This window comes from Microtus pennsylvanicus, chromosome 11 (genome assembly GCF_037038515.1).
Source record: "Microtus pennsylvanicus isolate mMicPen1 chromosome 11, mMicPen1.hap1, whole genome shotgun sequence".
NCBI lineage: Eukaryota > Metazoa > Chordata > Mammalia > Rodentia > Cricetidae > Microtus > Microtus pennsylvanicus.
The window spans coordinates 9,775,711-9,799,670 of NC_134589.1; the positions used below are offsets into that span (position 1 = coordinate 9,775,711).

Sequence of the window (23,960 nt, forward strand, 5' to 3'; positions counted from 1 at the left end):
TGGAACTCTTACCTTGGTCCCTCCCTGGGACACTCAGTCTGTCCTAGGGTATTCAAATGCCCCTGGGCTCCGGCTTCTGCGCAGTCCTCTGGCACACCTCCACAGGAAGGGACTGAAGCAGGTAAAGGCGGGCTTTCTGTTCTTTGACAGAAGAATCGGGTGATGTTCTGGGAATCCTTGAGGGCCGCTGCAGCTAGGAGCTGCTGTTTCTTGCTGGCTCTAGCCTTGGCACTGGCTTTTGTCCTCTTTTCAGGTGAGGGCTCCCCACAGTTGGCACTACTTCCAGGAGCCTCTCCTTGGTACCCAGGGAGGGGCTCGTTCCTGTCTTCATCTTGACAGCCTGGGGGATCCTGTTCACCTTCCAGCACAGCCTCAGAGGCTTGCTTCTGGATCTGAGACTTCCCCAACAGTTCTGTGGCTGTCTGGAATGGGCAGGAGCCTTTGCGGAAGGCAGCTCCTACTCTCTTGGGTTTGAGCTGTGAGGAGAAAAAGGAAGAAGTCAGAAGGCTCAGAACCCAGACCTCCCCACGAACAGCTGTGGCTATGGCGAGAGGCTCTCAGGAATGTGGGAAGAAAGAGCTGAACAGGACTCAGCTGGGGGTCAGGCTGACGGGAGAAGAGGCCACGACCGACAGACAAATACAGAGATCCTCTCTGGCCTTCCTGACATCTGGGTCGGGCAGGGAGGGCGAAGCAGAAGTGGAGCCGCCCAGGGAACCTGGACGCTGCTCACCGAGTAGACATGGGAGGCTGGTGGGATGTCGTAATCGTTGGGCTCCACGGGCTCAGCCCCAGCACTGCAGCTCTTGGTGTCACCTTCCATGTCATAGAGATGACCATCCTTGGAGGCCTTGTGGATCTCAGCTACCTAAAGACAGACAGGGAGATCAAGGCACCCACAAGCTACTGCTTAGCCCCAGTCCAGACGCCCCAACCCTGCTGTGGATGCTAGGGAAGTGCAGCTCCCACTGGGATGGCCACAACACCTCCAGACAGCCCAGGAGCTTCACCACTGTCAGGGGCTCCAGGCCAGTGGCTGGCAGGTAGCTTCTGAACAAGAGAGGCGGCCTTGTCCTGTCCTCAGACTACGAGCATGCATGCCTGCTGGCCTCCTTGGCCCACGCCTACCTTCTTCAGAACACTGGCCTTGTACAGGTTGACCATCTTGGCGTTTCGGAATGCCCCATACTCCAGCTCCACAGCCTTGGCCCGCAGGTCAGCTCTGTGGGAAGGAACAAGAGCACTGCGGTCCTCCTGGTTTCGGTTTCTCTTCAGAGACTATGGGCCTGATGAGGATGAGCATGTGGATTCTGAGCAGGCTTCTCTAAGTACCCCTCGGCTCACTGCCCTTCAGTGGCCTTTGGCAGTCTCTGGTAAGGCTGCAGAGACTGGGAGCCATGGAGTGGGATGGATCACAACCTGCGGAGAGGCATTCTCTGAAGGAACAAGCTTGGTCCTCCCCCTGGAGCTCTTGGCCACTCACCCGTCAGGGGACCCTGCGGCCTGGTGATTACTGCTCAGCGCCTCCTCCAGAAGTTGCAGGCAGTGCTCACGGGCCTATGAGGAGAGTGAGGTCTTGGTCACCCACCCTCAGGGTCAGGGAGGGGCCCTGAGAGAAAGTGAAGAGGCGTCCTTCTCGTACCTTCACTGTGAGCTTAGGGATCTTCCTGCTTGAAGCCTCTCTCAGGGGACAGTCTTCATCTGAGGAAAGGGCAGAAAGGGCTTTCCACTTGACCAGCTCTCTGGAGCCCCCCAACCCTCACTGAGCAACCCACTGTTCACAACCAGACACAGCACCCAAGCCCCTGGGGGCATTTCTGTACCAACCTGGGGGTGTGAATTCTTCTATCTTGGGCTCTTTGCCCTGGAAGACAGACAGCATGAGGGACCATGAGACATCCTGCCCTGCTGCAGGGCAGCTCCTACTGAGGTGGCGAACAGGGGACCATCCAGGGCCTTGCATGGACCACTGTGTGCTGGTTATTTTTTAGGGGGCAGGAAGGATACTTTGGAGACAGGGTTCACTATGTTGTCCCTGGTCTTGTCTCAGATCCGCCTGCCTCTTCCTCCCAAGTGCTAGGATCAAAGCCAGGAGCCACTATACTGGCTTAGGTTTTTTTTTTTTGTTTGTTTGTTTACTTGACAGAAACTAGAGTCATCTGGAAGAGGGAACCTCAATTGAGGAATGGCCTCTAGCAGACTGGTCTGGGGAGGCATTTTCTTACTTGATGTGGGACAGCCCATATTACTATGGGTTTCGCTATTCCCGGGCCAGTGGTCCTGGGCTGTACAAGCTAAACAAGAGAGTGGCACTCCTCCACGGTTCCTGCTTCCGTTCTACCTCCAGGATCCTGACCCGAGCTCCTGCCCTGACTTCCCCTGATGCTGGACGGTGATGCGGAAAGTGTCAGCCAAATAAACCCCTTGCTTCCCAACTTGGTTTTGGTCACAGCACTGGAAACTAACAGAGCCACTGAGCCCTGTCATGGTCTCTGCCACCTTTACCTTGCGCAGGCTCATCTGCTTCTGATAGAAAAGATTCCATTGCCGCTTGTGGGCCTCATCTCTGCCCTCATCACCGCTCCCTCCAGAACCTTCATCATACCTAGAGGACAGGCAAGGTGTGAGCAGAAAGGGTCGGGGCTCTGCTCTTCCCTGATCATCTGGCACAGCATTAAAGCCCAGGCCCTAGGAAGAGTACCACACCACGCTGCAGAAGGCGAGCTTGGTCTGGCTAGGGCCAGCGGATGTATTTCGCTGTCCTCACCTGCTAAAGCCCCCGTAGCCTCTGCGGCCTCCCTCATACAGCTCAGGGTCGAAGTCGTCCTCCTTGAAGGGCCTGATGCAGGTCTTGCTCCAGCTGCTGACGCGCTCCAGGGCATCAAGCTTCTCCCTTACAGCCGCAGGACTCTGGCAGTGGTCACAGCCTTCGACGCAGGCAGGAGGTGCATCCCCGAAGTACTTAGCAATGGCAGCATGGCGGCACCTGCAGTGAGCAGTGCTTGGGATGGGGGCTGAAGCAAGCAATGATGTCCGCCCAGTCTCCAAACTCTGATTCACTATCTAGCACCACTCTTGATGCTTCCTACCTTTCAAAGCCCTTCCTAGATTTGTTCTATGTGTATCAGTGACCCCTAGTGCCTGAGGTCAGGACTTGTTCCAGATGGGTTGTGAGCCTGCAGGGCAGGGGGTGCTGAGAACTGAAGCAGGGTCCTCTGTAAATATACAGTATATGCTCTTAACCTCCGAGCCATCTCTCCAGTCCCTGTTCTGTACCCTCTTATTTACAGGGGCTTGTGGAGCATCACCTGGGGCTGCCCAGTGCAGAGTTGGGCCAGTGAGATAAAGCAGCCTTCCTATAGTCATGCACTGGGTGACTGGGGGTCAGGATGTGAACCTCATTCTGTTCTGTGAGCTCTGGGACCCTGCTCTTCCCTCTCCCCGCAGTGCTGGAATGCCCTGGTGAGCTGAGGCTCTGGCACAGATACTGGCTCTGTCACCAAGACTATGTCAGTGAGAAAACATTTCACCCTTGAATCCCAGGGCCTCTCCACTTACGCTGCTGGGGCACAGTGGCACAGCAGAGCATGGCGGGTGGTCTCACAGGCTGTGAGCACTGCTGGCATGCTCTATAGGGATAGTCCTCACTGTGGGGAAGGAGGGAAGGGCAGGAAAAGGCCATCCCATCCAAGTGCTCTGTCTGCTTGACTCTTTTTCTTCTGTTATTTAGAGGCAGGGTCTCACTATGTAGCCAAGACTTGCCCAGGGCTCACTATGTAGACTGGGGCGGCTCCAAACTCACAGAGATCTGTCTGCCTCTGCCTCCCAAGTGCTAGGATTAAAGGTGTTTGCAACCACACTGGTGTTTTTCTGTTGTTGTTGTTTCTTAAGCTGGGGTCTCACTATAGTTCAGAGTGGCCTTGAACACACGCTTCAGATTCCCCAGTCCTGGGGTCGCAGGAGTGAGCATGTCTTGATCTTTCCTTAGAGATCTCTAGCTCCCCCTGGCCCCCTACCATGAGTCATTTTGCTCCAGGCCAAGGGCTGCCCCTGGCACAGCTCCCAGAGCGGCAGTTCTCAACCCATGGGTCGCAATCCCTTTGGGGCTTCAGTGATCTTTTCAGAGGGGTCACCTAAGACCATCAGAAACAGATATTTACATTTTGATTCATGAAAGTAGCAACATTGCAGTTATGAAGCAGCAATGAAAATAATTTTATGGTTGGGGTCACCACAAGTATTAAAGGGTCTCAGTGTTCAGAAGGTTGAGAACCACTGTCCTAGAGACAGCAGTTCTGAGAGCGGCTATCATGCCTAGTCACTGTTGAACCCAGCCAGTCAGGGAGACACAGCCTCACTGGAGCGTCCCCTCTCACCTACTCCCAGATGTTCCCCTTGGGATAACCATTCTGCCTGGCGCAAGAAGTTCGGGGTCTGTTTTCTGACCCCAGGCTGAGGCCCTGGGAGTGGCCGGCCACTGTTCTAGGGTCCTTACCAGACAGTCTACTGCTAGGGGTGTGGTACGAGGTTGAGGAAGCAGAGAGAAAGACACCAGAGGCAGGGCTGTCTGAGTGCCCAGTCTAAAGACAAGAAGAGCTGGCAAAAATTGTCTCTAACAGAGTTCATCTTAGTTTGAGTACTGTCTGGGGATCTGACCCCAGAGAGCAAGCCCCTAAAGAAGCAGGGTCCCTTGGGGGCTGGAGAGATGGCTCAGAAGTTAAGACTGCTTTTCCAGAGGTTTTGAGTTCAATTCCCAGCAACCACAAGGTGCCTCACAACCATCTGTAATGAGGTCTGGTGTTCTCTTCTGGACTGCAGGCATACATGCAGACAGTACACTGTACACATAATAAATAAATCTTTTTTTTTTTTTCGAGACAGGGTTTCTCTGTAGCTTTTTGGTTCCTGTCCTGGAACTAGCTCTTCTAGACCAGGCTGGCCTCAAACTCACAGAGATCCGCCTGCCTCTGGCTCCCGAGTGCTGGGATTAAAGGCGTGCGCCACCACCGCCCGACTCAATAAATAAATCTTTAAAAAAAATTAAAATAAGAAAGCAGCAGCAGGGTCCCCGAAGCCAAGCGACAAAAGCAGCGGAAGGAGCCAGCAGAGGCAGCCACTGGGCGCTCCTGCAGCTCCACTAACACTGAATATATGGCGACCGTTCCTTCCCTCTGCTCAAGACTGTTGCTGTACAGAGGTGGCCTGTCCTGTCTCTGGTGCTGTGGCCATACGGTTGCTGACACCCTGCCCCCCAGCTCTGACTCACTGGGGTTCTGTGCTCAGATTCAAAGGCCTCCATTGACTGCAGGGCTGAGGTCAGTTTCTCCCCTGCAGCCTGGTCTGCTGGGTGCACGACAGTCAATCGTTAATGTGTGGAGCCAGCTAGGCAGAATGAGACCACTGTCCCACTGTCCTTTCCTCAAAACAAGCAGGCTACTTTTAAGGTATTTAGGATCCTCTGAGTACTGAGCAGCAGAAGCACCCCACCAGAGGGCTAGTGCAAAGCTCGCTGGCTTGCTTGGGTGGCCCCATAGCTTCTGTTTTTCTTCCTGGGAGAGGCCTGAGGGAGCAGCTAGGGAGTGGCCCAAGAGACAGACTGGGGTGGTCAGGAACACAAGCCAAAAAGGGCATCCAGAGGGTGGTGGGGTGCTCAAGAGGGAGGTACTCCCTTCTCTTCCCCCAGCAACCTCAGACTGAGCCCCCTGGGGTTATTTCCACAGGGAACCACAGCCAACCACTTATTAGCCCAGCCCTCGGGTGGGGCAGGACAGAGCAGGGGAGGAGTAAGTGAGGGAGCCGTTTCGGGGATCCTGAGAGTAGAGTGGACCTCCTGGGCAGGGAAGGGCTCCTCTGGCTCCGCCTCACAATGGTAATATGACACCTAGATCTCCAGGGCAACCAACAACAAAAAAGCCGAAGCTGGACAGCAGCTGGCTGTCAGCAGCCAAGAGCTCCTCTAAGAGGTGTCTGAGTGAGAAGCCGCGGGCAGGAAAGCACAGCGCTGGTGAAGCCGGCAAAGGTGGCGGCAAAGGACTGAGAGGAAGCACATAACGGCTCTCTTCTTGGGTACCTCTTCTTGGCTCCCCAATATCTGAGCTCCCAGGTAAGTGACACAGGCCAGAGGTAACAGGGTGCAGAAGAGGAGGGAATGGGCAGTCAGCGTCTCATATCTCCCACAACTTACCATGAGCTCAGAGAGGAACATTTGGGGGGAATACATTGGGCCACTGTCCTACTGGGAACTAAGTCACCTCCTGTATACACACCTGAGCTCTTTCTTCCTTTGGGTCAGAGCACTAGCGGAGGGGGTGTCCTGCCACTTACTGTGTATAGCAGGGAGCTGGGGGGCTGCTGACTTGACACATCTTTTCTATTCAGTGAGCTTAAAATAGAGCCTCATACCCACTGAGCCTCCATCTGCCCAAGGACTGAGCTCTCCCTGTTCCTCAAGGCTCAGGACAAGGTTGCCTAGCCGGCTCACAGGCCCCAGCCCCAGGACCGAGACGAACCTGGAGCAGAACTGCCTACTTGGGGTCCAGACGAGAGCAGCAGCCTCCTCGTCTTTTGGGGCTCTGACCTGCTCACTGCTACATTTCCGGCTCAGGATTAGCCCAGGGAGGAGTCTCCGTACCCACTTAGGTTCCAGGGATCCCCTGGGTCCTCCTTTGGCCATGATCTCTGAAAACCGAATATGAGACATGCAGGCCTGATTCTAAACCCATGGCTGAGGGGAGATGGTGACGACACAGATGAGGCTGGGGATGACCCCAGGATTCTACTCCATGCCACACCACTGGAATGGCGACCCTGGGACGTTCTTTGGACAGCACAAGCACAGCCTTCCTGGGCAGGGAAGCTGCTCACCCCTCCTGCCTTCTGTCCTCACACCAGGGTTCAAGTCCCCCAGAGATGTTCCTTCCAAAGCAAACAAGCTGTTATCCAATAGGAAAGAAAGAGAAATATCATCCAGGTTTGGAAGGCAAGGAGAAGGCCCAGTTTCTAGGCTCAGCAGAGGGAGTGGGCTTTGGCCTGTGCAGGGCTGAGAACCTAACTCCCATGGTACCAGTGAGAAGTGGAGCATGGAGGGGACTAAAGTCACAATGGAGACAGCACATCAGGAAAGGTGAAGGGGGCATGGCAGTGAGCTGTTAGCCACTGGACCCCAGAGGCAGGAGGGTGACCGGCACCCACAAAACCCTAGCTTCTGTAGTCCCTGAGTCAAAAGGGAAGCCCAGAATGCAGATTGAGGAGCTCGCTTAATTTCTACCGGCCACCAGAGCTCCCCCTGTTCTGGGAAGCTCGGGAGCCAGGGCAGCAGAACCACCCATTTCTGATTTCAAACTGAAGCCCCACAGAGATGGAGTCGCTCAGACACTCAGCATGGCACACGGTGGACATCTCCGCCCTGCTGGTCAGGCCGCTGGAACCCTCAGATCTTTCTCGCACATCTACCGGTTATACCTCATTCAGGATGCTTCTCAAACACGACGATATGCTGCAGGACCTACCATGACAAAACGACAGTGTACAAGATGCCTTTTGGGGCTGCGAGCCATCAGTGACAAATGACCCTGCTTATCAGGCAGAGACACACTGCCGGCCCTGTGCACATGGCAGCTGGGGCTAACTATCAGGTTTACAATGAGGAAGTGGAGACACTGCGGGACCAACCAAGCTGCAGTTGTCTGGCCTACGGGACAGTCGCTTACTCTACGGCAAGAACCTCAAAGCCACCTGTCATACAAGGAATGCTAGTCAGTCCCCCAGCACGGCCAGTTTCCTTCTGCTGTGCTAGCTCTCCCTGACCATTGCCTGTAACCCAGCCGGGAGCATCCTCCAAAGATTACAAGTGCTATCAGGCAGCCTGGGCAACAGGTGGACCCATGGGCAGTCAGGGCTGTTCTCCACGGGAAGCTACCACTTCCTCTACTGAAGATGGCATTAAGAGACTCTCTCTAGTCCCCATGTTCTTTTTTTCTTTTTGGTGCCGTGACTAGGATTAGTCCCCATGTTCTTGATTGAAACATATGGTTGAGAAAGAAGTGGGTAAACCTGGGATAGAAAGTCCAGGAAACACATAATTACCAGTAGCTCTGCTCTGTTAACTTAGGGGGTTATCCAGTCAACAGGGCCAGCCCCAGGGCTCCCACTCCCCCTGACCACAGCTGGGGAACAAGGTTACCTAATAACCATTGGTTATATTGGGCACCAGGCATCTGTTGGCCCTGCTTTAAATAGCCCACTGGGAAGATGCCTGGGGAGCTGCCGGAATGCGCCTCTTTCCTCTTTGGAGAACAAGACCCCTTTGCCCCCCTTCCCCCGTCATGTGCTTGTTCTGTTGGTCAGAGCTTAAAATAACAAAATTATCAACTGCCAAGCAAGGAGTTCCTCTTCGGCCCTTTGAGGGCAGAGAGCCATACCCAGCAGCCCCACTTCTGCTGGTAAAAGGCAAGACCTGGCAGGCAGCCCCCATGGTATGGTGGACAGGTCCCACCTAGTTTCCAGTAGGCTGCCTATGGAAGGCCTAGGCACAGCTACGTGGCTGTCCACACGAGGCGTTCTAGCAGAGTAGAGCTCAGCTGTAATGGGCAGGAGTCTGCAGTTCTCCAACTTCGCAAGCCAAGCAGAGTGCAGGGAGGAGTGAGAGAAGGACAGAGAAACTGGGAGTAACTCTGCTAGCTGGAACTTTAGACCAACAACAAATTCTGACCTCCCTGCGCAGCAGGTCCAGCCCTGAGCCACTGGAAACTGGACATTGAGACCTTCCAGCTAGACCTAGGGTCCCAACCCTGCCAACCCTGCCGAGCAGGTGCCTCATCCTCCCTAATCCCTGAGTCTCTCTCTAGGTCTTTGGGTGTGGTACACAGAAAGCTCTCCTGACCACCAACCTCCAGCCCGCTTCTGCTTTTAAGGAGTGTCTCCATTGGGCTCATGAGGCAATGTGGGCACAGTGCCAGCCAGGCTGAACAAGCCAGCCCAAAAACAGATGAAGAGGGAGGGTGAGAGGCAGCAGCCCGGGTTCTGAACCATATGCATACCACTTCTGTGGGGTGGGAATGCTGCAGAGGTCCCGGACAGGAGAGTGGATAGATCACTTTTGCAAGCACGCCCTAGCTGCAGCGCCTTTGGCCTGACCAGAAGGAATGTTCTTCTGTTCACATCAGCAGGACACACAGATCTACTCATTTAGTGACAGATAACAGTGCAGTTCTCAAAAAGTCTGGAGTGCCCCACTGTGGTGGTGAGGAACTGATAAAATTGATGCCCCTGGCTCGTAAGAGGTGGTATTGAGTGTGCACAGCTCACGGGTTTCTAAAGAGCTATGGTCCGTGACTCGGGCTCAGCTGAAATGGGCCTCCATAAACAGTGCATGGGTAGTAAGTAGGTGGTGCATGGGCTGGGTCCATCCTTGACTTCCCTGGCCCAGTCAATCCCCACCCAGAAAAAGTTCCCGCAGCCAGGCCCCTCCCAAAGGCCTCTCAACTCAACAACACAGAGATAAAGAGCCTGTCCATCGCACTAGAGGGCGAGGGGTAAATAGCAGGTGACGGATGCCTTTAATCCCATCTTGGGAGGTGGAGGCAGGAGGATCTCTGAGTTTGAGGCCAGCCTGGTCTACAGAGCGAGTTCCAGAACAGCTAGGACTGCTACACAAAGAAACCTTGTCTCGAAAAGCAAGCAAATAAAAAACCATTTCTATAAAGGGCGTATGAGGTTAGAGAAGGCACCACAGGCTGGGGATGCAGCTCTGTGGTACAGGACTTGCCCTGGAGCCCATTCCCCAGGAGCACAAAAATGACAAAAGGTGAACAAACTCAGAGAAGGCACCGCGTGCTTCACAGAGAGAAAATCCAGCGGCTGGCAGCTGTGATCTAGGTCCTGAAGAACTGTTAGGGGAAGAAGGGCAGCCAGCCAGGGCTTGGCCTCCTACGATGGGCAGCCGAGGGCAGCCAGGGCCTCTCGTTCTCAGAGACTCAGGCAGAGACTGCGCAGCACAAGGGCAGAGAGCCTGCATGTAGGATGACCCTGTCCCATGACCTTCATGGGTGTTTAGGCCTGCTGTGTGCAGGCAGGAATGCTGGAAGTGACCAGTCTCACAGACCACAGCGGAGGGGACCTGCCTGGTTGAGACCAGGGCTAACATGGCAATCAACAAAGACACAAGCGTCTGGTCCCCTACCCCCATCCCTCAGGAAGAACCAGTTTGGATGCTTTGGCACAAGGCTGTCCCGGTTCCTTCTCACTCACAAGAGCTGAAGCTCAAAGGCTCCACCAAGGAACTCAGTCGAGAGCTTTGTCCAGGCCCTCTCTGGAAGCCGTGGCCAGCCTGACTCCAGTCAGGCCTTCTCCGGTTAGAACAGGCCCAGCACTCCAGGAAGGGAAGAGCTGGCTGACCTAGTCCTAGAACTCCTGCTCCCATCTGAATGATAGCCCCTTCTTAAGAGTAAAGAAAGTGGCTTGGTAGCAGAGGAGAGTCCTCTGGGACTCAGCATCATATCCTTCAAGGGACAACCCCTCCCTCAGTTTTTGCCTATAGCTGATCCTGCTACAGTCCCCATAAATCTGTTCCTGGAGTCTGATTCCCCTCCCACACAGAATCCTGAGGCCTGTCTTGCCACCCTAAGGCCATCTTGGGGAGGTACCAAAATGCTGAGTGACCCAGAGGCTGGCTGGGGAGCTGTGTCAGCTGGGGCACCCCAGTCAAACCTGCTATTTGTGTCTCAAGACAAAGGAATGCAAGAGCCGAGCCCCATATGAATGGGCAGGTGAACCGTCATCAGTTGCGGCCATCTGGTGGCCTCTCCAAGGCTCTCTGGGTCACATCTGTCACAGGCTGCACTGGCCCTGGGCAGCTCCCACCAAGTGTGGGCTGAGGGCTACCCTACCATTGAGCAGAGTTCCCTGACTGCCTGTCTCCCTCTGCCTGGGATCCACCAGAGGTGCAGGGCTGAGACTGACAAACCTGTTCTGCAGGCTATGGTGGGAGAGGCTGCTTCCCTGGAGCTACCTCCCAGCTCGTGAGCAGTTCCACAGGGATTCTACGGTGCTCTGTCTGTGTTGTTACAGAACACAGGAGCCCTAGCAACATGGCAGCCACAGACTTTAAGGAGGAGATTCGCTCTGTGGGTGAGAGGCTGCTGCTGAAGCTGCAAGGACTGCGCCAGGCTGATCCCGTGGAGCTGGTGGCCTTCTCTATCATCCTCCTTTTCACAGGCAAGTGGGGCACCTGGCCTCTGGCCCTTTAGCCCCGTCCCCTCAGTGTCCTATGGGCTCTTTCTGATAATCGGGAGACCACGCCATGGTGCTGGCTGGAAGGTTGGGAAGTAGGGAAAGCGGTGTCCCAGGGAAAGCTAAGGTAGTTGCCAGGCAGTGCTGGATACCACCAGGTATCAACCACGAACTGAAAGGAGTCAGGCTTGGGCAGTGGAGCAAGAGACAGACAGGACCCTGTCAGCCACTCTGGTCTTTGTGAACACTGCTCCAGACTGGGGGGCGGGGGGCAGGTCCTTTGGAAGGAGGGTGGGCATCCCTTCCTCCCCTAGCTCTTCAGCCCTGGACCATCCTCTCCCTTTAGCTACGGTCCTGCTGCTGATGCTGCTGGCCTGCAGCTGCTGCTGTGTGCGCTGCTGCTGCCCCGAGAGGAGACGCACGAAGATCCTCGTGCAACCCGTAAAACACAGATGAGGGACAGCAGTGTGATGACCCAGGAGAAGCTGGACAGAAGCCTTCCCAAACTGACACAGACTATCATCCTGGCCACTTCTGGCACTGTCCAGGTGACAGACGGGTAGACATCTGGACACTTATCAAGGAAACAAGTGTTGCTCAACCTGCCAATGGACACCAGCGCTTAGGAGTCAACTGTTTTGAAAGCCCAGGAAAACGCTGAGGACTTCTGCTGTACTTTTGAGGAGCCCCATATCTTGAACAGCTCGTGGCTGTGGGGAGGCTGGCCCTTGGATTCTGCTGATTTATGCCAAAGAGAAGTGAACTGATCAGGGACTTTGTGCAATTTACTAAACTCCAAGCCTCCGTCTGAAGGGGAGGGAACAGGTCAGTATTCTAGCTGAAATTTGCTTACTTCCAAGTAAAGCTTTTTTGGTTCCTTGTTTATGAGGTATTTGGCTATGTATATTTATGCGCAGGTGGCTCTGCATCAGGACAGCGCCAGAGCTCTAGGGGCACGGCCAATGACTGACTTTCTGCCCTTGGTGTGCCCACGAAGGCTGGGAAATCACACAGGAAGGAAGGCCACAGAGACATCAATGCCACACGCGGGACCAGTGCAGGGCCACTGGCAACATTGCTTTCTAACAGGGCTGCTTCTAGAGTCCCACTCTGTTGAGCGATGGAGGCCGATGCCCTCGGACAGGCACTGAGCCCAGGAATGCCACGAATATTTCCTGCTGTCTGTGTCCCCCACACTAGCACCTCCAGGTCACTGGGTCCTCCCACATCTCTTCAGGCTGTTGTACCCCGACCCTTCGGCCCTGTCCCTATCTGAGCACTCACAACCCAGCTGACAATCCCCTCAAGCTAGGCTTCCTTCTGGTGAGATGGACTAACCCTGGCACCTGCTTCCCGCGGTATGCTAGGAGTGTAAAGCAGACAGCCCAAGAGTAGCCCAGTGCTAGACATGCTTCAGAAGCTCCCCAATTACCAACTGCCATTATTCGCCCCTCTGAACGGGCTAGCCCAGAGCACAGTGGACCCACGTTAAAGAAGGGTGCTGCTGAAATGCCGCCATGCTGCCCTCCCTGCAAACCAAAACACAAAACGTGCGGAGGGGCAGACACGTAAGTCTCCATACATGGAACAGGGCCAGGACTGGCTCCAATTGCTCCCACTTCTGTCACTTAAGTCTGCGCAGCACACATTCTGCTTGCCTGGGAGCAGAGTTTAGCCTGCCTTGAAAACAGGTCACAGTAAGAGAAGTCAGCCCCTGCCACCTCCAGCTGGCAGCCTAGGCCATACAGGCAGGAAGGCTGACAGGAATTCTTGCTAGCTGGTTTGACTACCTGGTAGCCACAGACTTGCCTGACAGGTTTGGGTTATTGAAACCAAGAAAGGAGGTGTTTCCAAAAAGAAATCTAAGAAGCCACCTTTCCTCGGCCCCTAAAATTGGAATTCAGCATTCTGAGAGGCAGAAGCAGGTGGACCTCTGTGAGTTCCAGGTCGGCCAGGGCTACTTAAGACCCCTTCTTGGGGCTGGAGAGATGGCTCATCGGTTAAGAGCACCTGGGTTCAATTCTCAGCATCTACTTGGCAGCTTACTGTCTGTTACTCCAGGTACAGGAAATCTGACACCCTCACACAGAAATACATGCAGGCAAAGCACCAATCACTGCTTGTTAAAAACAACAACAAATGAACAACAACAAAAAAATTTTATCAAAAACAAAACAAAACAAAAAATACCAAACCAACAAGAAAACCTGAATGATGCTAATAAAGACAGTTAAAATCCAGAGGACTAGGCCATGCTGTGTTGCCTTTAAAAGAATTTTAATGGGGGAGGCTGGAAAGATGGCTCAGTGTTTAAGAGCACTGGCTGGTCTTCTAGAGGTCCTGAGTTCAATTCCCAGCAACCACGTGGTGGCTCACAACCATCTGTAATGAGATCTGGTGCCCTCTTCTGGCCTGCAGGCATACGTGCAGACAGAACACTGTGTATATAATAAACACATAAATCTTATAAACAATGGTGCTTATATATAATGGTGCTGGGAATGAAGCCCAGAAGACTGCACTAGGCAAGTGCTCTGCCCCTGAAGCACAACCCAGACCTAGAAGTTGTCTTAAGCTAGGTTCCAATTCACCGCGCTCCTGCCTTAGCCTCTTAAGTGTGAGGATTACATGCAATGTGCCTCACTTGCTTGGGGCTTTTTTTTTTTTTTAATCTTCTCTTTTTTAAAACAATCTCACTAAGTGGCTCTGGCCGGAAGTCAGTATGCACCTAGCTCGGGGCTGTCCTCTGCCTCTGGAGTGCTGGGATTGCAGGCATGGCCCACCACACCCCACTTTTGTCCTGAGCATTCTGTTGCAGATAAATTCACTTAACCGTCACGGTGCTTCAGTCCTTTATTATCCTGGTTGACAGAGGACAGAGATCAGCCTCTGTGCAGCCCGCTAAAATGTGGCAAAGCCAGCTCTGGGTCCAGCCTGTCTGGCTCCAATTCCCTGCTCACCACACCTAGGGCTTGAGGCCTCTGGGACACAAGGCAGAGGTGTTGACCCCATTATCTCCATTAGCCAATCCTACATCCACGCACCCACACCCAAACTCTGTCTCAAGATTGCTTCTGTGGAGTGGGTGGAAAGCCCACACCCAGCTATCTGAAGAGAAGCCCGGGGGTAGTGGAAGGAGTGGAAACCTGCATTTCTCACTCCAGCACCTCACAGGAGGTCCCTCGAAGCCCTCAGTTCAGGAACAGCAGCCCGGTTCCTTCCAGAATCTTCTTTAAGCAGGATTTCATTAGCATCAGGAATAGTCTTCCTGTAGGAAGGCTAAGGTTGAGGACCCTTCTTTGCTAGAAAAGATTCTGGTTCCTAGTCTAGCTGAGGGTACCATGAACAATCCTGGACACCTAGTTCAGCTCCAGAGTAGAAGGTACCAAGGACAACCCTGGACATAGCCTAAAGTAGCCAGTTCGCTCGCACCTTCCTACCCCATGCTAGGTCAGTCCATCCTATAAGCTAACCAACTGCAGCCTGGCACACGCTGGGATGGCAGACCTAGGCCACCTTCACTGGGGAGGAAGCAGGCGTGGGAGACAGAAATGGTCACTGCAGATCCGAGCTGTCAGACGGCAGCTGGTGACCACAGCAGCAGCACAGGGTGCACTACTTCAAGCTTAGGGAAGGCCCCACTGGTGTAACCGCCCTATGCCAGGCAAGAACAGCCATCGTGGTGCACGGAGGCTACCGCAGGCCTCACCAGCTTCCTCATGACCCTCCCGCCCACATGGCCTCTGCTCTACCAATGTCTGATCTCAGTCCCTCAGGAGGATGAGGAGTCGCCTGGTTCACTGCCTGAATTTTATGCCTTGTTACAAACTAAAAATCAAGGTGAGAATCATGTCAGCAACGCTGGCAGAGCACACACAAGTTTTGTGAAATGTGACACAAATGAGTACTACAAATTTCATATCATAAAATATGTGCACAAATTAACTTTGTTCTAAAAATGTTTTCCTCTTCTTTGCACCCTGTTCCATGATAGGGAATGCTGTCCCTAACCCTCTTTTTTTTTTTTCTTTTAAAGATTTGTTTGTGCTGGGCGGTGGTGGCGCATGCCTTTAATCCCAGCACTTGGGAGGCAGAGGCAGGGGGATCTTTGTGAGTTCGAGGCCAACCTCTACAAGACCTAGTTCCAGGACAGGCTCCAAAGCTACAGAGAAACCCTATCTCAGGAGAGAAAAAAAAGGATTTGTTTGTTTTTATATGTATGTTTGTCTACATGATAATGTACCACATGCATGCCTCTTATCTGAGGAGCCCAGAAGAGGGCATCAGACTGTCTGGAACTGGGGTTACAGATGGTTTCGAGCCACCATGTGGGGCTGGGAATCGAACCTGGGTCCTCTGGAAAAGTAGCTAGTGCTCAAGTCTTTACAACTCCCGCCATTTCCTCACAGAAACCCTCAGCGCAGACCATTGTGCCGGCAGCACCCTCTCCTGTTCTCATCTATCTCCCTCACAGTGACTGAGACAACAGATCTATCTACTTGGATACAGCAGTTAATTAACTAAAACCAGACAAAGCAACTTTCTTATGAATGACATTCCCTCTACATAGCTGATGTTTTGAGACAGGGTCTCACTATATATTTCTGGGGGCCTGGTATTCACTATGTAGACCAGGCAGGTCTCGAACTCAAAAGACCCACCTGCCTCTACCCCTCAAGTGCTAGAATTAAAGGTATGTGCCACCATGCCCAGCAGGGGTTTGTTTTTAGTTTTTGGTTTTTTGAAACAGGGTTTCTCTGTGTAGCCCTGGCTATCCTGGAACTTACTTTGTAGACCCGGCTGGCCTCAAATTTAAAGATCTACCTGTCTCTGCCTCCTGAGAGCTGGGATTAAAGGTGTGTGCCACCACTGCCTGGCTTCTTTTGTATTTTTTAAAGATTTATTTATTATATATGTGTGTGAATGTTTGGTGCCTTCGAAGGCCAGAAAAAGGTGTTGGATCGCCTAAAACTACGATTACAGGCAGTCAGGGTCACCTGACATGAGTGCTGAGCACTGAACCAGGAAGAGCAACAAGCGCTGCCACTTCTGAACTGTCCTCCAGCCTACAGAAGCTGAGGTGGGAACAGACGGGCACTCTTGGGTGGGGCTTGGTCTCTGAGGATGGCTGTGAACCAGCTCGGCTTTAGCCTTACCTTATAGTTCTGGTTTCATTAGAACAAGAGTGTGAACACACCAAGTGTAAAATGTCACTACAGAGGGGCCAGCAAGATGGTTCAGTGGGTAAAGTTACTTGCCACCAAACCTGAGGACCTGAATTCAGTTCCCTGGAAGCCACAAGTTAACCTATTTCCAATAAGTTGTCTGCTAAACTCCACAAACATGCCATGGGATACACACACATGCACATACACAAAATGTATTAAAATTTTTAATGTTATGAGTCTTACAAAATATGCCCAAAGTTTAGTTGTTTGTGCTTCTTTTGATGGGAATATGGAATGATATCAAAGTGGCTACATAGGCATTAATAGAGACAACAGCTTTGTCTGCTCTAAGGTCTAGGGCCTGAGAGCCGGCTTGAATAAGCTGCTTAGTCTCTCTGTGTGTCTGTCATCTGTAAGACTGGAGCTGTGGCAATCATTCTTTCATTTGTTTAGACGATGTCACATTCAATTTTGTAGCCACAGGAGCAAGCACAACAGCTACAAACCAGTTTGGGAACAAACAACTGACTCTTGATAAGAACCTGATTTCACTGATAGGCTCATAAAGTACCAGGGTGTGCCAGAGACCAGCCTGCCAGCTGTGTGCATTTGGCAAGCCAGGAAGTCAGCAAGTTTTACACGAGGAAGTGGAAAGCAACAGGTGAGCCGTGGGTCAGTCGAGAATGCTTTCCTGAGTTTGCTCATCGCCTGTCAACCACTCCAGGCTGTATCTAAAGAGACGCCCTGAGAGGATTAGAACACCAGATACCCGGGATTCTAGAAACTGATGTACATGGGCATTTCTCAAAACTCTACAGACCTGTGGGCTACGACATGAGCCTCGCTGGAGGGAACAGCCTCTCTTATGATGGGATACCCACATGTCTAAGCTTTAAAGGAGTCAACAGTGGCCATCAAGTTTCAAGCAGGGCATGTATGATCAATCCCTTCCTCCCAGTTTTCTCTCTAACAAGGGGTAGGAGGAACCAGCCACATGAAACAGCTGTGGCCATGCCCAAGGCAGGCACAAGAGAAAAAGACTAAGGGTGGCAAGCACTCCCACCCAGAAATGGCTCTGGGAGGCTCCAGCCAGAGCTGCGGCTAACCATTCTCCCACACCACAGGAAAGAACGCCTTCCCAAGTAAGCTCCAAGAGTCACTGAGACAGAGAACTAACACCTGGTGCACACAGGCGAGGTGGACAGGTGACCTGTAGCACAGACACAATCTATTCTCTCATCCTCCCCCAAGTCTGACTTCTCTCAAGGACAACTTACAAAGTGTCCCAAGCATCTCCAGAGATGCCATCACAAAAGGGCAGAACACTGCTGAGGAACCGAGGGAGGGAGTGGCAGTTGCCAGGCAACCAGTCTAGCCCACCTTTGTTTGCTCTGGTGGCAGCAGCCAAGGTGTGGTCAGAGCCATTTGGCGATGCTCTGGGCTGCCAACAGTCATTTCTTTGAGTTGCTGAATAGCTGTGGTCACCTGGCAGCCGCTTCCACCCAGGAACCCCAGAGTGTAAGGCCCGAAGGACAATCGTGACCTTCCTTTGCCCTCATAAGACACAGGCTATTAGCAGAAGAACCAGGTAATGGCGTTTCTTTTCCCCCTATACTCTTTTCAGCTGGCTGCAGCCTACTGACACCGGTATGCCTAGGCCTCCTGCTTCCAGCAGTCTCCAGACACTGCCTCAATCACCCTCTGTTCCTATCTACTTCTACCACCACCACCACCACCACCACCACCACCACCACCACCACCACCACCTCTACCATCACCACCACCACCACCACCACCACCTCCACCACCTCCACCACCTCTACCATCACCACCATCACCACCATCACCACCATCACCACCACCATCACCACCACCACCACCACCACCACCTCCACCACCTCTACCACCACCACCACCACCACCACCACCACCACCACCACCACCATCACCTCCACCACCTCCACCACCACCACCACCACCTCTACCACCACCACCTCTACCACCACCACCACCATCACCTCCATCACCTCCATCACCACCTCCATCACCACCTCCACCACCTCCATCACCACCTCCACCACCACCACCACCACCTCCACCACCACCACCACCACCACCACCACCACCACCACCACCACCACCACCACCACCACCACCCTTTTTAAAGATTCATGTGTGCGTGTCCTTCCTACGTGTATATATTTTATACGTCCACACATGCATTCCTGGTACCCTCAGAAGCTAAAAACATTGTTTGGTGCCCTGAAACTGGCATTATGGATGCTATTGTGAGGTGCCACATGGGTGCTGGGAACTGAGAATTTGGGTCCTCTGCAAGAGTGATCAGTGTTCTTAACTTCTGAGCAGACATCTCTCCAGTTCCACTTTTTTTTTTAAAGACAGCAGGAATTCAGCCTTCTGAGGAGCTGAGACTTAAGTGCGCCATCAATGCCAGTGGGGTTGCTACACCAGTCTCTCAAAATGCCTCCCAAACATCTGGCAAATGGGACAATAAAAATTGGGGGCAATCTACAGAGGTCCATTTTAGGTTCTAGCTAGGAGGCCTCAGTGGTGGGAGAGGCATCCTGGCTCATAACCGAGTTGGTCAGAAATGAACCAGAGATTCCCGAGGCCATCTCCAGAGCTTCCAAGCGGGAGAGCCCTCAGTGTTGGCTAGCCAGATGTATCCAGTTTTTCTGAGCTCTCTGCATTCAGGGCCTCTGTCCCCTCTTCCAGATTTACACGGGCGAAATGGTGATCCACAAGGACCCGCAGAATGACGAATTCTGGAATAACTCGTGGGACATGGGGGGCCTGATAGTGATCGGCCTGTTCATCGCCACATTCCTCTTCTTCATCATATTCGCCATTGTGTTCGGGTGTGTGGAAAGTACTGTGTGTGAGGAGGACTGAAGTGACTTCTGGAGCCTTCAGAGGGCATCAGGGGACAGCCCACACCAGCGGGAGCCCTCCAGTACCTCGGGCTCAGAATCTAACTACTGGGTCTGGCTTTGGGATTGGTCCATTCGCGGGATGGGAAGGCTGATCTGATACCATTTCCAGCTCACCCACCCTGCTACCAGCTGAACACTGTGAGCGCATGGAGAGGGGCTCTGTTCCACCTCAGAAGACAATAGCAAAGGCTCACAAGGTCTTCTAATAAGTGTCCCTGTCCAGGCGGCAATTTTACAAGTCCTTCACAGAGAAGGACACAAAATATCAGATGAAGTAAAAATTTCTTTTCAAATCCACTAACGTGAGCTCATCTTCTATGCAGACATGGTTCTAGCCCCTCTAGCAAACCACAGTAAGGGCTGCAAGACCTCAGGGGTCTGCCCTGTAGACAACAGAATCGCTCTTACAAGCTGCTTGGGCCCCTAGGTTCACAAGGTAACTTCAGTTCCTAAACTCTGTCTTTTGCATGCAATCCCCCTGACTGGGCTACCACGTCACCCTCCGTGGCCTGTATAGCGCTTCCTTGTCTTTCACATCTCAGCTTAAACCTGTGTCTCTCAAATGCTCCCTGTCTCTGACCCCAGAGACGGGGACAGATGGGGAACTCTGTTACTCTCAGAACACTTTACAGGGTTAGGGAGCTGGCTCAGCAGTTAAGGGCACCTTAACCGTTAAGCAGCTCCTGCAGAGGACAGGGGTTCGATCCCCAGCACCCATGTGGTGGCTCACAATTATCTGTAACTCCAGTTCCAGGGAAACCAATGCCCCTCTTCTGGCCTCTGTGGGCACCAGGCACACATGGAGAACACTCATACACAAAATTTTAAAAAAGAAAAACAAAACAAACCCAACATGAACTTTTTTCTTCAAAGCCCATTCATGAGCAATTATATAATTTTAAATATTGTGTTTCCCAATGAGACAAGGCTTGGCAGAAGCAAAGGGCAAAGAAGCACACAGACAGATCCCCTGGATGATGCTGAGCAGCCGAGCTCCATAGTCCAGAGACCCACAAGACAATTCTACCCAGAACAAAGGGAAAGCTCCTCTCAGCTCCAAAATGCCCAGACTGCTATTTCAAGCCCTGCTGGGAGCCGCGCTGCTTTGCGGCTGCAGCTCTGAGAAATGGCTGCATGGCAGAGACAAGATAAAAACCACTGGAGGCCCCGCCCTGGCCACCATATCCCACCCTACACACTCCAACCTTACAACCGCTTCCTTTAGCTGCATACCCACACAGCTGAGCCCACCCCACCGGTCTTACCCCTCACTGCCAGGGGCCTGCCATAAGGGAGGCTGGTGGGAACAGACACCTCAACTTCAGCCTCAAACCAGAACTAATATTAGAAAAGGAACAAACATCTGTTGAAAGGAGCTTTCTCCCTTCATGCCAGATTCTGTTCACACAGCAAGCGGTCTCTTCCTAAAGAGCAGCGGCTGACAGCTCCGCCAGCAAGGTTTACTCCACCTGAGACCTGAGACTAGGAGTCCTGAGATCCAGAACCTCAGGAGCCAACAAGATAGGAGGTGTGAGACAGAACCGTGGGGTTTGGTGGGGTGTGCATGGACCTCTTGGCCCCACAGATAGATGTACACTCCCAACTGGCCTATCAAGGCACGGAGAAGCCTCAGGAGGAAGAAAGGCAGTGGTCCGTGTAGACCTGTTCCACTGCCCGGCAGGTCATAGCTCTGCAGTCCCAGAGGAGCAGAGGAGACTGCCAACAGCGTGGAAACAGCCCGAGGAGGTGAATTTAGCACGCTCATGTACCAGGGGCAGCAAAGGGCTCTGGTGGTATGGCCTTAGCCAATGGTGGGCCTGGCACAGCAACCCGCCACTTTTTTGCATGTGATCCTGCCACAGAGGCTAAATTAGAGACGCCATTTCCAGAAGGAAATACTTCAATCGGTGTCACTAACTCCCCAGTGAGGAGGGAGACTGAGAATCCAAATGTAGAACCCAAATAAGCGCACCCCCTCCCGTTCCCAGGGGAGCCAAACACATCTTGTAGACACTAGTACCACGTACTTAAGTGGCAGCACTCTGCTTCAAGACGACAGTATCTGGGCTAGGAGAGTAGCTTACGGGTAGAGGGCTCGTATAACATGCACAAGTTCTTGGGTTCAATCCTGAACACCACAGAAGCAGCCATCCCTCTTCCCCCAGAGACTAGGACCCATGTAGGAGACAAACACATGCACTGTGATAGTCAAGGAGCCCAAGGACAGTAGCTTCTATCATGAGTTTTGTGACCACGGCCTGTCTGGGGCTTGGCTTACTCAAGTCTGAGGCAATCACCTCCGTCCATCAGCACTCCAATTTGCACACAGATGAAGGAATGGATTTTTCCACAGATTGACTCTTCTTGGGCATCGTTCACATAGGATTCTACTGACTACATGCCCGGTCACGAGTTGCCATTGAGCAGCTAAGTCCCTTTCCGTGGCTGGCCCATAGCTCCCATCCCATTGTCACGATAGGTAAGCAGGTTCCACACAAGTTGGCTGGTATCCTGTCAGAAGAGCTGACTTATCCAAAGCATGTGACACCCCCCACCGCTACCATCAGCTAGGAGTGGGCCCAAAGCTTCTGTCGGGGGCTGCGGCTGCGAGAGAACAGCTCACCAGGTGTGTGACACACGCCTACAATCCAAACACTTGGGAGGAGGAGGCAGTCAGGATAACCAGGAGTCAAAGGCCAGCCTCTGAAACAGGGCAAGCTGGTGTGACCCCATCCAAAGCAAGCACAGCAGGAGTGACTCACACCCAGTCAGTAGAGCCAGCTCAGCGGCAAGAGCCGGCCACATCACCATGGAGTCAGTCAACCATCCACGTAGTAGGCAGAGGAGTGGATGACAACCCCAGTGTGGAACAAATCCTCACACATGAGAGCCAGAGTGCATGGCCTCCAGAAGTAAAAAGGAAGGGTCCTGACTGTAAATCAAGTCTCTGGTCTCCATCTTTGGAGGTCCCACCCCTGTGCCCCTTGCACCTTGACCTCTCTCCGAGGAGGGTCAAGGTAGCCCACCAAACCTTGACTCCTCCCCAGAAAAGGTCAAGACCACTCCCCCTGTCTATTTAAACTGCTCCCCCCCCCCAAATAAACATGTGGTCGCTTCCCCCACCCCTTGTTGTGGCTGTCCAGTTCCCCTTGGGGCCACCCAAGAGCACAGGAATCCAATTAAACCTGGATATCTTTTAATTTGGTCTGATTTGATTTGATTAGGATTTTTATGTCAGCAGAGAACTCCTGTTAGAAAATATTCTTAACACTGACTTCCACATTGCTTGAAATATGAGCTTTGCAAGTAGGGGATGCTCGGTGGCCTAAAGGATGGCTTGCATTAGCTGGTACAGTAATGCTTCGAGGAGCAGGGAGGCAATGCAGGGGTTTGCCCAGGGCCCTGCACCTGCTACACAAATGCTTTACCACTGGGCCACACCACATCCCCAGCCCCACTCACCCCATTTCTTCACAGAAGGTCACCAGGGCATTGAAGGCCAGCAGGGTGGCTTTATGAGATACTTTGTTCCCTGTCTTTGCCTGCAGAGAGAAAGCGACCACTTAGTCCTCCAGTCTAAGTCCTGAAGGAGAGAACACGAAAAGACAAGAAAGCCACTCTCCCGAGCAGCACCCTAGGCCCCTAGGCCTGACAATGTATCAGCATCTCCACTCACTACTGAGTTGGACTTTTGAGGATGGGAGCTTTTCAGAACTGCCATTTCCAAAAAAAGATCACCTTTCCAAAAAAAGTGATTCTCATGCAAAGAGCTCTGGGACTAACATCTGGGAAACTATGATTCTACCCAGTTCTGTTTACAGTAAATACAAGCTCTGAGTACTAACACGTATATATGAGTATATGTACATACCAGAGAATACAACCTCAACTGTTAGCCCTGGGCAGATAAGATTGTGCATTATTGGCTCCTTCTATAGCGATTACCAAAAGTTCCTTTAAAACAAAATTATCGAGGGGCTGGAGAGATGGCTCAGCGGTTAAGAGCATTGCCTGCTCTTCCAAAGGTCCTGAGTTCAATTCCCAGCAACCACATGGTGGCTCACAACCTTCTGTAATGAGGTCTGGCGCCCTCTTCTGGCCTGCAGACGTACACACAGACAGAATATTGTATACATAATAAATAAATAAATATTAAAAAAAGTTATTGAGCAAGGTGGTGGATGCCTTTAATCCCAGCACTCAGGAGGCAGAGAGAGGTGGATCTCTGTGAACTTGAGGCCAGCCTGGACTATAGAGCAAGTTCCAGGACAGGCTCCAAAGCTACAGAGAAACTTTGTCTCGAAAAAAAACAAAACAAAAACAAACCAAACTCCTCAATTTAGGGTCAGAGAGTGGCTTACGGGGTAGGCACTTGCTAAGCCTGAAGGTCTGAGCTCAGCACCCACACGGTAGAAGGAGAGAACGGGCCCCCAAAAGCTGTTCTCTGACCTCTGCACACATTCAGTGGCATGTGCTCATACACAATAAATGTAAGAAAAAAAGTCTCACTTTAGAGGGGCTGGAGAGATGGCTCAGTGGTTAAGAGCACTGGCTGCTCTTACAGAAGGTCTGGGTTCAAATCATGGTGGCTTCTACCATCTGTAACCCA

At 52.5% G+C, this 23,960-nt stretch overlaps 3 protein-coding genes across 7 annotated transcripts in view; 2 read left to right on the plus strand and 1 right to left on the minus strand.

The window, feature by feature from the left end:
* Nucleotides 1-23,960, minus strand: part of Recql5 (RecQ like helicase 5) — a 40,265-nt gene that overhangs the window by 1,544 nt on the left and 14,761 nt on the right. For 4 of the 5 annotated variants that reach the window (XM_075990101.1, XM_075990099.1, XM_075990100.1 and 1 more), the window contains exons 7-15: nt 22,814-22,893; nt 2,768-2,986; nt 2,506-2,605; nt 1,828-1,864; nt 1,643-1,701; nt 1,484-1,557; nt 1,129-1,222; nt 734-868; nt 13-476 (exon numbers count right to left, since the gene is read on the minus strand). In XM_075990101.1, the coding sequence (XP_075846216.1) occupies nt 13-476; nt 734-868; nt 1,129-1,222; nt 1,484-1,557; nt 1,643-1,701; nt 1,828-1,864; nt 2,506-2,605; nt 2,768-2,986; nt 22,814-22,893 (1,262 nt within the window). Of the gene's footprint in view, nt 1-12; nt 477-733; nt 869-1,128; nt 1,223-1,483; nt 1,558-1,642; nt 1,702-1,827; nt 1,865-2,505; nt 2,606-2,767; nt 2,987-22,809; nt 22,894-23,960 lie in introns of those variants that run through there. The other variant, XM_075990102.1, reaches the window with a different exon arrangement.
* Smim5 (small integral membrane protein 5) lies at nt 5,790-12,112 on the plus strand. Its single transcript, XM_075990105.1, has 3 exons — nt 5,790-6,103; nt 11,068-11,214; nt 11,576-12,112. The coding sequence occupies exons 2-3, from the start codon at nt 11,088-11,090 to the stop codon at nt 11,683-11,685; spliced, it is 237 nt and encodes a 78-aa protein (XP_075846220.1). The 5' UTR covers nt 5,790-6,103; nt 11,068-11,087; the 3' UTR covers nt 11,686-12,112.
* Erln (endoregulin) lies at nt 17,829-19,310 on the plus strand. The gene is made up of 2 exons (XM_075942118.1): nt 17,829-17,915; nt 19,134-19,310. Exons 1-2 carry the CDS (start codon nt 17,829-17,831, stop codon nt 19,308-19,310), a joined length of 264 nt encoding a protein of 87 aa, XP_075798233.1.